The sequence below is a fragment of the Pristis pectinata genome, chromosome 7, assembly GCF_009764475.1.
Source record: "Pristis pectinata isolate sPriPec2 chromosome 7, sPriPec2.1.pri, whole genome shotgun sequence".
Classification (NCBI taxonomy): domain Eukaryota; kingdom Metazoa; phylum Chordata; class Chondrichthyes; order Rhinopristiformes; family Pristidae; genus Pristis; species Pristis pectinata.
Window position 1 is genome coordinate 54,190,272 of NC_067411.1, and position 15,953 is coordinate 54,206,224.

Here is a 15,953-nt window from a genome sequence, read left to right on the forward strand (position 1 = left end):
TTGCAGAGGGAAGTACAGAGGACCAAGTCTTGGAGCTTGACTGTAAGTCTTGAGGGGATGATGTGATTGAATGCCGAGCTGTAGTCAATGAACAACAAATTGACATACATGTTACGGTTGACCAAGTGGTCTAGAGCAGAGTGGAAAGGCAGCAGGATGACGTCTACTGCAGACCTATTCTGGTGATAGGTGAATTGAAGTGGGTCGAGGTCCTTACTGAGACAAGAATTGATTTGAGCCATAACCAACCCCTCAAAGCACTTCATTGGTGCTACTGGAAGGCCGTTGTTGAAGCAAGTGCTCTGAATAAGTATATTCTATATAACATGGAAGGAGATCAATTGGCCCATGGAGTCTTAGATGATACCTTGTATCCCCATTTCCCAACACACTTATATTCCCATAACCTATTGTCTCTTGCATGCCTATTTCCCTGCTTTTTCCATTAGCCACCAATACTTTGGGTACATTCCCTTTGGAACAGAAGAGGTTGCAAGGAGGTCTAATAGAGGTATTTAAAATAAGTAAGGGTTTAGACAAAGTAGATAGAGAGGAACTGTTCTCCTTAGTAAAAGGGTCCAGGACCAAAAGACAGAATGAAAGTGGTTGGCAAAACCACCAAAAGTGAGGAAAATCTGTTTTGTGCAAGGAATGGTCAGAATCTGAAATCTGCCAGAGGTAGAAGTGGAAGGTTCAATTGTAATATAACACTGGGAAGGAAAGAAAATACTATGCGGAAAGGGCAGGGAAGTGAGACTCACTGGTTGCTCTTCCTTAAAGCCAACATAGAGTTGATAGGCCAAACAGCCTGATTTTGTGTTATAACCTTTCTGTGATTCTGAAATACTCCTGAAAATAAACGCCCTCCAAAGATATGACAAATCATAGAAACATAGAAAAACTACAGCACAATTCAGGCCCTTCGGCCCACAAAGCTGTGCCAAACATGTCCCTACCCTAGAAATTACTAGGCTTACCCATAGCCCTCTATTTTGCTCAGCTCCATGTACCTATCTAACAGTCTCTTGAAAGACCCTATCGTACCAGCCTCCACCACCGTTTCCGGCAGCCCATTCCATGCACTCACCACTCTCTGAGTAAAAAATTTACCCCTGACATCTCCTCTATATCTGCTCCCCAGCACCTTAAACCTATGTCCTCTTGTGGCCACTATTCAGCCCTGGGGAAAAGCCTCTGACTACCTACCCGATCAATACCTCTCATCATCTTATACACTTCTATCAGGTCCCTCCTTATCCTCCGTCTCTCCAAGGAGAAAAGGCCGAGTTCCCTCAGCCTGCTTTCATAAGGCATGCTCCGCATTCCAGGCTGCATCCTTGTAAGTCTCCTCTGCACCCTCTCTATGGCTTCCACATCTTTCCTGTAGTGATGCGACCAGAACTGAGCACAATACTCCAAGTGGGGTCTGACCAGGGACCTATAGAAAGGCCAAAAGAATTTAAGAAAACCATTCAAAAGCAGATTTGGAAATTAACTAAATCTACTTGGTATTCTAGGATTCATTCCTATCTAAAAGACCATCCATGTTGGTATCTCTGCTATGACCTCAATTTCCTTTCCTGTACCTGGCGTGATCTGCAGTCCCCCATCCTCTCCACCCTTGATGCAAAGCCAATTTATAGTTTCTACTCTTCCTTTTAACATCATCCAGCTTATTATCTTTATGATAGCCATTGCTCTTCATGCCAGCTGAGTTTGTGAAATTTGAATAATGCATTTGAAGATCTCCTAGCCTTTCTCTAAACAGTAGTATAAATCTGTAAATCCATCTCAGTGTAAAGTTAATGTCTGAATGGCCATATCTCTGATGTACTATTTCTTCAGGAAATACTCTTAGGTTGCTCCAAAACGCTTTATAGACAGTGAAGTTCTGCTAAAGTGTGGTCATTGTTTTACTGTAGAAATTACAGCAGCCTACTTCCAACCAGTGTTCCTATAAATAGCAGAGTGATAATTTTTTTAAGTGATATTGGTTGTTGATTGAGGGAGAAGTGTTGACCAATACACCAAGGAAAACTTCCTTACTCTTCAAAGAAGTCCCATTGAATCTTTTATATCCACCCAAGGAAGTGCAGAGGCCTTGTTTTTATGTCTCATCAGAAAGGCAGCACCTTCATTGGTTTAGTATTCCCTTGGTCCTGCATTGGAGTGTCAGAACAGATTGTGCTTGAATTTCTGGAGTGGGACTTCAGCTACTCACACTGAGGCACTAAATGCCAGTGATGCTGGAGGAACTCAGCAGGCCAGGCAGCATCCATGGAGAAAAGCAGGTGGTCAACATTTCGGGTCAGGACCCTTCTTCAGGACTGAAGATGGGAAAAGGGGAAGGAGGGAAAAGCAGAGCAGCGATAGATGGACAAAAGAGGGAAGGTGGTGTGGGCACAGGGTGGTAATAAGTAGATGCAGGTAAGAGATAGTGATAGGCAGGTGTGGGGGAGGAGGGGAGAGCAGATCCACTGGGGGATGGGTCAAAGGTAAGGAGAGAAAGGAAAAAAAGGTAGAAAAAAAGCTAGGAAAGGGAAGAAGAGAAGAAGCATGGTGGGTGGGGGTTGTGGGGAAGGGGAGAGGGGATTACTTAAAGTGGGAGAATTCAATGTTCATGCCATTAGGCTGCAAGGTTCCAAGACGGAAAATGAGGTGCTGTTCCTCCAGTCTGCACTTGGAATTCTCCTGGCAGTGGAGGAGGCCAAGGAGTGTCATATCAGTGATAGTGTGGGAGGGGGAGTTGAAGTGACTGGCAACGGGGCTATTTTGTGATCTGCATTTTTTTCTAACTTTTTCATTTCTCTCCTCACCTTTAACCCATCCCCCGGTGGATCTGCTCTCCCCTCCTCCCCCGCACCTGCCTATCACTATCTCTTACCTGCATCTACTTCTCATCACCATGTGCCGACCCTGCCTCCCCTCTTTTGTCCACCTATCACTGCTCTGCTTTCCCTCCTGTATATTGGGCTTCCCCTTTTCCTACCTTCAGTCCTGAAGAAGTGTCCTGACCTGAAACGTTGACCGCCTGCTTTTCTCCATGGATGCTGCCTGGCCTGCTGACTTCTTCCAGCATCATCGTGTTTTTCATCTAGATTCCAGCATCTGCAGTCCTTTGTTTCTCTAAATACCAGTGAGCCTAGATTTTTGTTGCTCCGTTTTAACTACAAAACAGCTGATAACCACTGATTTTAAATGTTGTCTAATTTTTCCGGCTGAGGTGAATTCTGGTGGATGTTGGCTGCATCAAAAGTCTCCTGAACACATGAAAGTTCAGGTCAGATAATTTCATTGATAATTTTAAGAAGTGATGATATTAGCTGTGGCTCTTGCCTCTCAGTCTTGAGCCCTGAGTGAGAATCAACAATAGCCACTAAATCGAATTCTAAGCAAGTAAATTAAATGAGACCTCTTTTTACCTATTAGATAGATGTAAAGGATCCTTCTGGAATTGATCAAAGACAATCCAGTTCTCCCTGGTATCTTAGCTAATATTTACCTTTGAAAGAAATGGTGCCCTGTGTGTAGAGTGCAGAGATCACTGCTGCCTGAGATCTAAAGGCTCAGTGGGCCCCTGATAGTGAGACCAATTTATATCATGGCAGTCAGCTGCCAACCCCCCGCGCAGGACCTATGACACAATGGCTTTTGGATGAGATGGAGTGGCAGGAGTAACCAGGGAGCAGAATAGCATTGAGATAACAATGGAAGGGAGGCTAGAAGCTCTGGATTCCTTGAATGCAGACAAATTTCTAGACCAGTGAGTTTGGTGTAAATGGAAATTCATAAAAATTCTGCTGAGAAATTCTGTGGGAAAATACAGATCATAGCAATTATTAGTCTGAGCAAATGAAAGGTGCTGAAGGTTCAGGACATGGCTTAGAAACGCAAACAAAAGCCAACAGCATCAGATCACACAAAACAGAAAACACAAACCTGTTATTCACTGACAAACTTTGGCTTCAGACTTAAAACATTGGTTGTCTTCTGGCTAACAGATTAACTTGTCAGCAGTTTATAAAAGTTGGGCATGACTTTTAGCCAAGATTATTAAACAAAAACTTTTGGAAAGAAATATGATTTTAAACAGATTTACAATTAATTTTTGTACCCAGCTACTGAGTCCCATTAGTCCAATCAATGTATGTCTTTTGACATTACACTGTACTTTTCATGAGCTTCTGCAAAATGATTTTGATATATTTTACAAGATGTTAGAAGAAAACGTCACAATTATAAGCAGCTGAATTTTTAGTTACTGTACTGCACACTGTAAACTGTAGTGTCAAGGTGGCAATGAGACTAACCATTGGATTGGAAAGGTTATGTTGGAAGTACTGTATGCTTTGCAGAGTGCACCTTCAGTGGAACCAAATCACTCTAGAATGTTTCATTCCATTTATTTTTTTCATCCTCAGGCCAGCACAATGTTTATTGCCTGATATCCTTGAGAATGTTCTTATTTTTCAACGGTACTGTAGCTTCCTCTGCGTTTTTGGAGTGCAGTAATTAATCAACCATGACATTGCAGAAACTTAGTCACAAATAGTTCAGTGAAGTGAAGCTGATCAGGGAAGGCAAGGCGATGGGGTAGACACAACAAGTGGGGATAGTGCCGGTATGTGGTTGAATGGTTGGCGTTATGGAGACTGACATTAGATCATTGGAGAATGACAATCTGACAACATTTTCATCATTTCCAGATATATTATGTTTAAATGAATGTAAATTTTTATAGTCAGATTGCTACCTGACATTCTAACTCACCAAATTATTGATCTGAATCTATATTAATTTATGTTAAGTTTATGTAATTTATGTTTGTAATATACTGTGTTGCTGCTGCAAAAAGCTAATTTTCATGGCAATTATGCCATGGTCATGTATGCCCACTACAATAAGCTTGAACTTGAACTTGGATTTCTGGTGCATAACCATTATACCACTATACCATTATATACTGTATCCTACTGTTTGTTTTATAGCTCTGTACATCACCATGAAAGGGGATAGCTCAATTGAAGAAGCCAAGGAAAATAGAGGAAGTGAACTTATGTGCAAAGCCCCTATGGAATGATTCTATTGGTGCAGGCCACAGGACAGCAATCTGAAATGCAGTATGCAGTAAGGGGTTGGTCATTCAGGACTGAGATGAGAAGTTTCTTCACCCAGAAGATAGTGACTCTTGGGAATTTTCTACTCAAGATGGCCATGAAGGCTCAGTCACTGACTATATACAAGAAAGCAACTGATACATTTTTGGATACTAGGGAAATCCCAGAATAAGAAGTTAGTACAGGAAAGTTGTAAAGATAAAAGATCAGCCATGAGCTTATTGAATGATAGAGCAGGGATGAGGGGCTAAATGCCCTTCTCCTGCTTTTACTTCTTATGTACTTAGGTTCCAATTCCCAAATCCTAGCCACTAACCTCTCTAACCACTAATCTTAAGTGAAACTCCTACATTAGCCACCAATATTAACCACTGACTCTAACCACTAACACTAAGCTCAAACACGAACACCAACTTGACATCTGAATGGAAATCTAGACCCTTATTCTCCATCTGACCCCACCATTTGAATTTTAATTCCAAATCACAAGTTATAAATGATCTGATGAAATGTAAATAGTATCTCCAATAAATACTTACCATCGAAGTGGATACTTGGGGAAGTGAAGAGAGCAGGTAAATGGGATTAACTCTGCAAATAGCCAAGCCCATGTAATCACCCAAATGTCTCCCCTTGCAGGATAACCTTCCAGTTTTTAAAGATTAATATTTTTTGTTTTTGTTTTATTACAGACAGGCCTAACCCATTGAATGAAATATGTTTGCCTAGTCACAGTCACAGGAGATGTGCAAATTAAATCAAGTGTTACTAGATTTGTGAATGACAGAAAATGTTGGAAACTGGACAGGCAATGTAAAAGGATTATGCACACAATAGGGTGCATAATCAAGTCACTTACGGCTTGCTATGTTGAAGGAAGATGAAGTTTAGAGGATTACATTTGAGTTCAAGTTACATAAAGAGTAGTATTTCCTTGAGCCTAAAAGATTTGTGGATGCTATGATTGAGCTATTAAAATTGTTAAAAAAGATTCTACAGGTTGATCCAGAGAAAGTTCTTCAGGTGAATGTTGGAATCCAAATTGATTGAAGAGTAACTTAAAACTAAAGTTATGTTGCTCTGGATAGAGGTTGGGAAACATATTTGTACACGAATGATTCTGGAAATTTGGAACTCTCTGCCCCATAGATTTGTGGTGGTTGATCCGACAGGAGCTCTCCAGCCTGCAATAAATCTATGTCAAGTTAATTTATCAAGAGATAAAGAGCAAAGTACAGTAAATACCACTGAGGTAGAGATCCAACAGAATGAAAGAGGCTTGAGGGACTGAATGGGCTGGTTCTGCTCCTAATTAACAAAGAAATCTGTGGCTTTATCTGGTCACCTTCACCTCATTGCCAGAAGTTTGTGACTTCAAGTACATCTCCACAGACATGCATAAACTCAGCAGACAGCAAAATGATTCTCTGTTTAATCACGCTGGATTTGGAGCTGTGTTGGCCACAGAAGAAATGGTTGCTGGACTCGCACCACCAATCTGGCATGTTTGGGAGTTTTAACTATTTTAATGTTAATACTCCAGTAATTCATTTTTTAATGTTACGTAGTATAATAAATTCTCCAGTGAACCAGGTGAGTGTCAGGGGAGTGCAGGGACTGGTGGGTGTCTGGAGAGATGGTGGGGGGTGGGGTAGGTGAGGGAGCACAGAGACTCAGTGGGTGTTGGGGGTTATGGGTGTGAGGGAGTGCGGGGACCCAATGGGTGGTGAGGGAGATTTGCGTAAGGGAGTGTGGGGACCCAGTGGATGTTGGGGGCATGAGGGAGAGTGGGGACCCAGTGGGTGTCGGGGGGGGGGAGTACTGGGGACCCAGTGGGTGTTGGGCGTTGTGGGTGTGAGGGAGTGTGGGGCCCTGGTGGGTGTCAGGGGGAGGGGGGTGGGGGAGTGTGTGGGGGAACGTTGGGACCCAGTTGGTGTTGGGGGTGTGAAGGAGTGTGGGGACCCAATGGGTGTTGAGGGAGGTGTGTGTGAGGGATTGTAGGTACCCAGTGGGTGTTGGGGGTGTGAGGGCGTGCAGGGACCCAGTGGGTGTCAGGTGGGGGGAGTACTGGGGTCCTGGTGGGTGTTGGGTGTTGTGGGTGAGAGGGAGTACGGGGCCCTGGTGGGTGTCAGGGGGAGGGGGTGGGTGAGCGTGGGGACCCGGTGGATGTTGGGTGGGGGGGATACTGGGGACCCCGTGGATGTCAGGGGGAGGGGGTGGGGGAAGCATGGGACCTGGTGGGTGTTTGGGGGGGGATCAAGGGGACTGGGGACCTAGTCAGTCTCAGGGAGTGCTGGAAAACATCACCACTGAGATTCTGAATGGTGGGAGTTTTACTGAACCAGCATTTAAAGGTCTCAAAATGATGATGTGGTGGGTTGGTTCCTATCTATAGTGCTGAGACTAAATACAAAGCTCATTTCTAAAAGAAACAATCCACATTTTCATATTTATCAAAGATGGAGAACAAATACACCGAGGCTTTTTTATGTCTCCTGCAATGTGCTGCAAGAGTTACGTGGCAGTGAAGGAAGTGCTATGGTATGAAGAATATTTGTCACCCAACACATACTAGTATAGCCTCTGGAGCCTTTATCATCTGGTGTCAATGGTATAGTAGCTCTAATCAGATAAGTCTTTTGGATGGGATTGAGTCAGAGGACAGCCATCTTGCTGTTTTCATCTTTTGCTCAAATTATATGGCCTTGTAGCAAGCTAAAGCAGATTTAAGTACTGTCTGTGGAGTTGTGCAAGGAATTTTAGTTTTTCCATTCATGCATGAACTGTCCTTGCAAGCAACTGACCAGTATTAAACTATCCTTCGGAGTCCTTGCACACTCTGCCATCTTGTATAAATGTGCTCATCTTTCCTGCAAATACATTTCTGACCCTCTTTAATCAGTTTTCTGCAGCACTCAAATGTTGTAAATGAATTGAATTATGATCCACTGTTCGTCCTCATCTCTCTTAATCCCTAGCCCGAGAAACAGTTTGGCATATCCCTCTCATCCATTGTCTAGCTGGGTGGGACTGCCCTCATGTAATTCTGCTCTTACCCATCCAGATGTATGCGGAGAACTGACTCTAACATCTTTTACTGTCCCTTGAATCAATTCCACTGGCACTACTCTCAGCTACACCCAATTGAGGCATTTAAGGTGATTAAAGAAGATGATAGCATAAGTAGAAAGCATTTTCTCTCGTGTGGAGCAATGGGGTGTAGCCTTAAAGTTAGTAACGACATAAATAATGTCAGAAAACACTTCTTTGGACACAGTGTAATGAGATATGGAAAGTGCTGATGAAGTTTGGTCAACTGAAAATGTCAAGACTGGGCAATACTTTCTTCCAAATAAGGACTAGTAAAACCAAAGCCACCGTCTTCATGCCCTACCACAAAATATACACCCTCACCACTAATTCCGTCTCTCTCCTTGACTTCTGTCTGAGGCTGAACAGGCCTATTCACAATCATAGCATTCTATCTGACCCTGACTGTCTTGCCACTGCAAACACTGTTGACTTTCACTTCAAGAAATCAATTTCAGCCACTACCTCACAATATCTACTACTGGAGTCTTAATAATGATTTTTGATTTCAGGTAATTATTTCATGCCTTTCTGATTCATAGCTGAAGTAATCCAGAGATTTGAGCACAGATCCTATATTAGATCTTTAGTCACAAGTTATTGAAGTTGCTGCATTTTGTTACCGAATGAGATGTTAAAGCACGACCTTGTCTTAATGGATGTTGGGGCACTATTTGAAGAAAAGCTAGAATCCTTTAATGCAAGGCCTGACTTTAACAATTCTTGCACTGGTATCTTTACAACAGATTAAGTGGTTAGCTGTCTGACTGCTGTTTGTGAAAACATGTTCAATTCAGCTGCTATGATCACATATAAAGCAAAAAATATTTTTTGACTTTTAAGTGCAGTGGGATGCCCTGAGGATATGGGCGAGGCAATATATGCGACAAGTTTCTAGTTTCTTTCATCGCTGTTTTTGGGTCCCTGCGGTGTGCATAATGGCTGCCACATTTTCCTACCAAACAGCAGTAAGTACACTTCAAAAGTACTTCAGATTTGCTGTCTGTGTCAGGATGTGGAGTTAAAGTGGAATGACTATGTAGAATTTTCAATAGACTACACATTGCTATCATCACGTTACTTGAAGTCTGATGAATGAATTCTGATCGAATTTCTTGATGTGACTGAGAACCTCATTGTGAAGCTTGATGTGTGTGGGTTTGGTTACTGGAGACTGTTAGTTTAAAGGCTTTGAGTTTACTCAGTGCAGTCCCTTCAGGTTTTGAATCTTGATGCTTAAAAACATAAATGATTCAGGTGAAGCTAGTTCATGCATTTTACCTCCATCCAACCTCATGGATTCTTCAGAGTTAAGAATACATCTTGTAAGAACATAACAGCCATGTCTGTAGAGTTCTCCACATTCATGGTTATTCTGTGATGTGTGAAAATGAAGCCTGAAAGCCAATAAAGTAAGATCAACCATGGAGGAGAGGCTTGGATTTGGGATGGATGTTCACAGAAATTCTTTTGCATATGGATTTGGTACATCTCTGGTTTTGATTTGCAATACAAACTTCCATGAGTACCAAGAATTCCTATCTATAGATAGGCTTTCAGACCATTATTTTGCCTACTTCTTTTGAAGCATAGTTACTGTTGTTTAGTTGGAAGACACAGCAGCAATTTACACACTGCGAGTTTCTCACAAACATCAAAGAGGTAACTGAGCAGAACCTCTGCTTTGGCAATTTTGTTGGAAGGATAAATGTTACACAGGACTGGGAGAAATACAGGATTGTTTGCTGGTAAAGGGATGACTAGCAAGTGGGAGGCTTTTAAAAGTGTAATATCAAGAGTCCAAGGGCGGTATGTTCCTGCTAGGGTGAAGGGGAAGGCTAATAAGTTTAGGGACCCTGAGTTGACAAGAGATATTGAGGCTCTGGTCAAGAAAAAGAAGGAAGCATACATTGGGATTAGGCAATCAGGAACAAGTGAATCCTTCGATGACCATAAGAAGTGTAGGAGTACATTTAAGAGGGAAATCAGAAGGGCAAAGAGAGGGTATGAGATGGATCTGGAAGGCAGGGTTAAGGAAAATCCCAAGAGATACTATAGGTACAGTATATTAAGAGTAAAAGGGTGGTAGGGAGAGAATAGGTCCCCTTAAAGATCAGCTGGGCCATCTATGTGTGAAGCTACAGGAGATGGGCAAGATTTTTAATGAATATTTCTCATCCGTTTGTGAAGAAAATGATGGATACTAAAGAAATGAGGGAAATGAGTAATGATGTCTTGAACCACATAAGAATTACCAGGGAGGAGGAATTGGAGGCAATTAAGGTGAATAAAGCCCCAGGACCTGATTTAGTGAATCCTCAGACCCTGTGGGAAGCTAGAGAAGAAATAGTAGAGGCCCTTGTAGAGAAATTTGTTTCATCTTTAGCCACAGGTGAAATTCTGGAAGACTGGAGGGTGGTTAATGTTGTACCATTATTTAAGAAGGGCAGCAAAGACAATCAAGGGAACTATAGTCCTGAGAGTCTGACATCAGTGGTGGGTAAGATACTAAAGGGATTCTGAGGGACAGGAGCTATCAACATTTGGACAGAAAAGGGATAGTCAGCATGGCTTTGTGTGTGGGAAATTGTGTCTGACTAAGAGTTTTTCAAAGAGGTAACCAAGAGGACTAATGAGGGTAGGGTAGTGGATGTTGTCTATATGGACTTTAGCAAGGCCTTTGACAAGGTCCCCCGTGGTCTGGAAGGTTAGATCGCATGGGATCCAGGGAGAGATAGCTAATTGGATTCATAATTGGCTCAATAGTAGGAAGCAGAGAATGATGGTTGAAGGTTGTTTCTCAGACTGGAGGTCTGTGATGAGTAGTGTGCCACAGGGGTCAGTGTTGCGCCCTTTGTTGTTCATTATTTATATAAGTGATCGGGATGTGAATGTGCAAGACATGGTTAGTAAGTTTGCAATGATACTAAAATAAGTAGTATTTAGACAATGAAGAAGGTTATCAAAAATTACAGGGGGATCTTGATCAGCTGGGTAAGTGGGCCGAGGAATGGCAAATGGCTTTTAATTCAAATAAGTGTGAGGTGTTCCACTTTGGAAAGTGAAACCAGAGAAGGACTGAAACAGTGAGTGGTCAGACCCTGGGGAGTGTCGTGGAAGGGAGGAACCTAGGAGTACAAGTACATAGTTTGCTGAAAGTGGCATCACAGGTAGACAGGGTGGTGAAGAAGGCATTTGCTGTACTGGCTTTCATCAGTCAGGGCACAGAGTATAGGGGTTGGGACATTATGTTGCAGTTGTACAAGATGTTGGTGAGGCTGCACTTGGAGTATCATGTATCGTTTTGGTCACCCTGTTATAGGAAAGACATCATTAAACTGGAAAGAGTGCAGAAACGATTTACGAGGATGCTGCTAGGACTCGAGGACTTGACTTATAAGGAGAGGTTGGGCAGGCTACACCTTTATTCCTTGGAGTGAAGGAGATTGAGGGGTGGCTATAGAGGTGTGTAAAATCATGAGGGGCATAGATAGGATGAATACACATCGCCTTTTTCTCAGGGAAGAGGAACTGAAAACTAGTGGGCATAGATTTAAGGTGATAAATATTTAAAAGACATTTGGATAAGTACATGGATAAGAGGGCTTTAAAGGGATATGGGCGAAACGCGGGCAAATGGGACTAGCTTGGTGGGCACCATGGTCAGAAGGGATGAGTTGAGCCAAAGGGCCTGTTTCCATGCTATATTAATCTATGACTTCTATGACTATAACTCCTCAGCTTATTTTATTTTTGGGATTTTGCTTTGTTTGCCTGAGTGGCAGAAAAGGCCATGGTTGGTGCTTCATCCAAAAGAAATATCTCTAGTAGTACAGCACTCCCTTGGCACTGCATTGGTGTCAGCTGGATTGTGTGCCCAAGTCTCTGGAGTTGGACTCTAACCCCTATACCACCCCAAATTTTCTGAATCAAAAGTGAGACCTCCACCACCAAATTAAAGCTAACATTAAGGAGTGGCCTTCAGAGGCTATAAAATGAGAGAATAATATATAACGCAAAGAGGGCCTCAATACATAAACTGAGCTCCTTGCACCTGACGCTTTGAGTGATAATATTCTTGGTCATCATCAAAAATGAAAGTACTGCATCTTTAAGAAAGCAGGAATTTCTTGGCAGAAAACAAATCTGTTCAACACTGCTCGTTTATGATCAGGCCTGATTTCAGACAGTCTGCTTTCAGGAAAATTTACCCTGGCAACTAGTGAAAGAGAGGCTGGGTGGGTTTTCACAGCTAAAGTAAAGAAACATATTTTGCCGTCTAATTTTTCCTGGGTTTAGACAACCATTTCAGTCGCAGTTTATTTGAACTGTATATCACTTTCATCCATGACAAAGTACACTTATGTACTGAGCAGCAGTTCTCACACAAACAGTAGGCACAAGAAGCTAAGTTCATACATTCAGGGCCTCTTGGTGTTATATATCAGTCACTCATTTTACAGTCTCTGAAGGCCAGCTAGAAACATCCTTGTAACTGAAAGTGTCCATGACCTGCTCACAGAGAAGTATGTTTCATTTCTTTTTTTTAAACAATGAATATTTTCCCAAATTTATAGCGGAGTAGACTTGTGACTTAGAAAACTTGTCATATTTGGCATGTAGCTGGGTGGTCAGCTGCTATTTGCCTTATTTCAGGGATGTTTGCAGAAGAAATCTCTCAAAATATCATCACAGATTGAAATGTGTTTTTTTTAATGTTGAAAGTGTTGTGCAAATTTCATTCTGTCTGGAAAAAGGTGCAGATGCTTCATGTTTATTTGGAATGTGCACTCCATCTGCGTGGCATGAGAATGTGTACTGCTTTGCAACTCAGCCCAGTATCCTGGATAGAGGAAGCTCTGTTGCTAAGCTGATCTATGTATAAAAACTGTAGCAATTCTGTGTTGTGTGTAAAAAATAAAAGCAACATTACTTTGATTGTTATTCTAGGAAATCCAAAGGGAAGCTGGCACTGGTGCCTGGGAAATGGTGGTTACATATTTAATGATCCCCCATGAAAGATGAAAAGCTTACAATAGCATCTTTTTCCCTGACCCCAGGCTTGAAACTATTTTCTTTGTTTTTATGGGATCTGCGTGTCATTGGCAAGGCCAGCATTTATTGCTTATCCCTAATTGCTCTCAAAAAAGTCGGGTAAGCAACCTTCTTGAACTGTATAGTCCATCTGATGAAGGTGAAGACTCAGCTGCCTGCTTTCAGTACGAATGGTTGTTAAGTTCCCACAGTGTGGAGAGAGGGATTAATTGTTAATAAAGCAGGTAGCGGGGTACTACCGCTGACGTAGCGTGTGAGTGGCATGGTAGCGTAGCGGGGGTGGAACGGTAGCGTAATGTTATTACAGTGCCAGTAATTGGGGTTCAATTCCCACCATTGTCTGTGAGGAGTTAGTATGTTCTCCCTGTGATTGCAAGGGTTTCCTCCAGGTGCTCCGGTTTCCTCCCATATTCCAAAGACATACGGGTTAGCAGGTTAACATGGGTGTAATTGGGCGGCGTGGGTTCATTGGGCTGGAAGGGCCTGTTACTGTGCCGTATAAATAAAGTTATAGCAATATAGATCCAACATTATAGTGCCAGTGGGGAGTTCCAGGACTTAGACGCTGTAATGATGACTTGGCAATGTATTTACAAGTCAGGATGGTGTGAGACTGAGAGGGAACCTGCTTGCGGTGGTGTTCACATGTACTTACTGCCCTTATTTATCTTGGTGGTAGAGGTTTTTGATTTGGGAGGTGTTGTCAGAGTAGCATTGGTGATTAACTGGAGTGCATTTTGTAGATAGTGCATATTGAAGCTACTGTTGGTGGAGGTAATAAGTGTTTAGGGTGAATGTTTATCTCCCCTCTCAGTTGAGTTTCAGTGGGATATCTCTTGCAAACTTTAGGGTCCTTTGGCTTAATTTCAGGACCTACCTGATGTGGTTGGGATTCTTGTCCCTTACAAATGTTCTGTCTTAAGGAAGCCAGGTCTGATGACATAGAAGACACCCTAGATCTGAGGTGGCAAAATGATGGGCCAGAATTCCAGCAAATGGTGGATGACTCTACGTCCTAACTTCCCGTTCCTATTTTGTTGCTTACAGGTGGCTGCTCCTGCAGGTGTGTTTGAAATCCTGGACAAATTGGGATTCTCAGAGTTTGAGGATGTGGAATCTACCCCAATGTGCAGGATGCGCAACCGGTGGCAGAAACAGAGAGGATACAACGTCCCAACATTTGGTGATATGATCGGATAATTTGCAACAAATCAAAGTTAACATTGCCACATACCTTGTCGTTCAATGTCAGGATATTTTTCATCTGCCTGCTCTCAGTACTGACAGGTGTTAAGTTCCAACAGTGTGGCAAGAGGGACTAATTGTTAACTCTTATAAGACAAGCTAGGTCCAACATTGTAGTATTAGAGCTTACTCTACAATCCATATCCAGATACATCCAAATTAGCTAGGTGGCTTTTGGGCATGTTAGTTATAATCAAAGCTGAGCATGCACATCTCTTAAATGCTTTCTCCTTCAACTGCTCTTGTTCAGGAAGGTGCCTTCACATCACAACCAATTTTCAGTGCATTGGGGAAAGCAAATCAACTGTAATTTTTTTGAGTGTTTTTATCCCCTCAATTTATCGTTGGAGATTCTGATTTATAGTTTCTGTTTCTCTGGCTGTATTTTTATGGCTTTGTTATAGATCTATTTAAAATTAAAAACAATTTTTATTGTAGGATCCATAACATACTTGTCTGATACACATCGATGATGGTGTTCTTTAGATTCAGAAATGGTTTTGCAGTTTCCTTGACTTGATTATTTACTCTGAATTTTAAACTATTTTAAACTTGGGTATGGTTAAATGAGATTGGGAGGATGTATACGCATAGTATGGGGGCCTTTATTGGCCTTTCTTCCAGATAATGCACAAAGCTATACTTTCAGATTGTGCTGCAGATGTATTAAGCTGGACTAATGCATTGAACTTATTTTTTAACTTGTATCTAATGTCATATGCCTGCATTTTAGGGTATAGTCTATCAGCTACGTTCTATCATGCTTTTATATCCATAAAAAATTGAAATGAGACTGATATGAAGTGACATATGAATGCTCAACTTATGTTGATTGTTTCATTGTTTCAGCAAATAAATAATAAGTAATAAGGCAAATCATGGCATTATTGCAGAAAAGCATTTTCGTGCTGTATTAAAAGATAATACAGAGCACACTTCCTGTGGATTCAAGACAATCACAGAGGGAGGAAGTAAAGAAAGAGGAATTGAAGGGAGGGAGATGAAAAGCAGCAATTTACAGACTAGTTTGCTTAATACCTATCAAAGGAAAATTGTTAGAAGCTATCATTAAAAGTGTTCTGGTACGGCACAGAAAAATTCAAGGTGCTCAGGCAAAGTCAACAAGGTTTAGTGAAAAGGAAGTAGTTTTTTTAAGAAGTTACATGTGCTGTGGATAATGGGGGACTGGCTGATGTTCTGAACTTAGATTTTCAGAAGGCATCAAGCGGTAACCGTGGAAAACAAAAGCTCATAGTGCAGATGGTAATGGGTTGACTGACTAACAGGGAATAGAGAGTAGATATAGATGGGTCTCTTTTTGGATGGCAACATGTAATACATGATGTGCCATTGGGATCAGTGCTTGGGCCTCCACTTCTTACAATTTATCTAAGTGACTTGGATGAAGGCACATTGAATGTTGCATTTTTGCTGATGACATGAAAA

The 15,953-nt window shown here is 41.9% G+C and overlaps 1 protein-coding gene across 1 annotated transcript in view; it reads left to right on the top strand.

Moving 5' to 3' along the window:
* LOC127572589 (paladin-like) overlaps nucleotides 1-14,462 on the top strand; it is a 126,065-nt gene extending 111,603 nt beyond the window's left edge. Inside the window, exon 15 of the mRNA XM_052020008.1 lies at nucleotides 14,310-14,462. Within this exon, the coding sequence (XP_051875968.1) occupies nucleotides 14,310-14,462 (153 nt within the window). The remainder of the gene's footprint in view (nucleotides 1-14,309) is intronic.
* The last annotated feature ends 1,491 nt before the right edge of the window (nucleotides 14,463-15,953 follow it).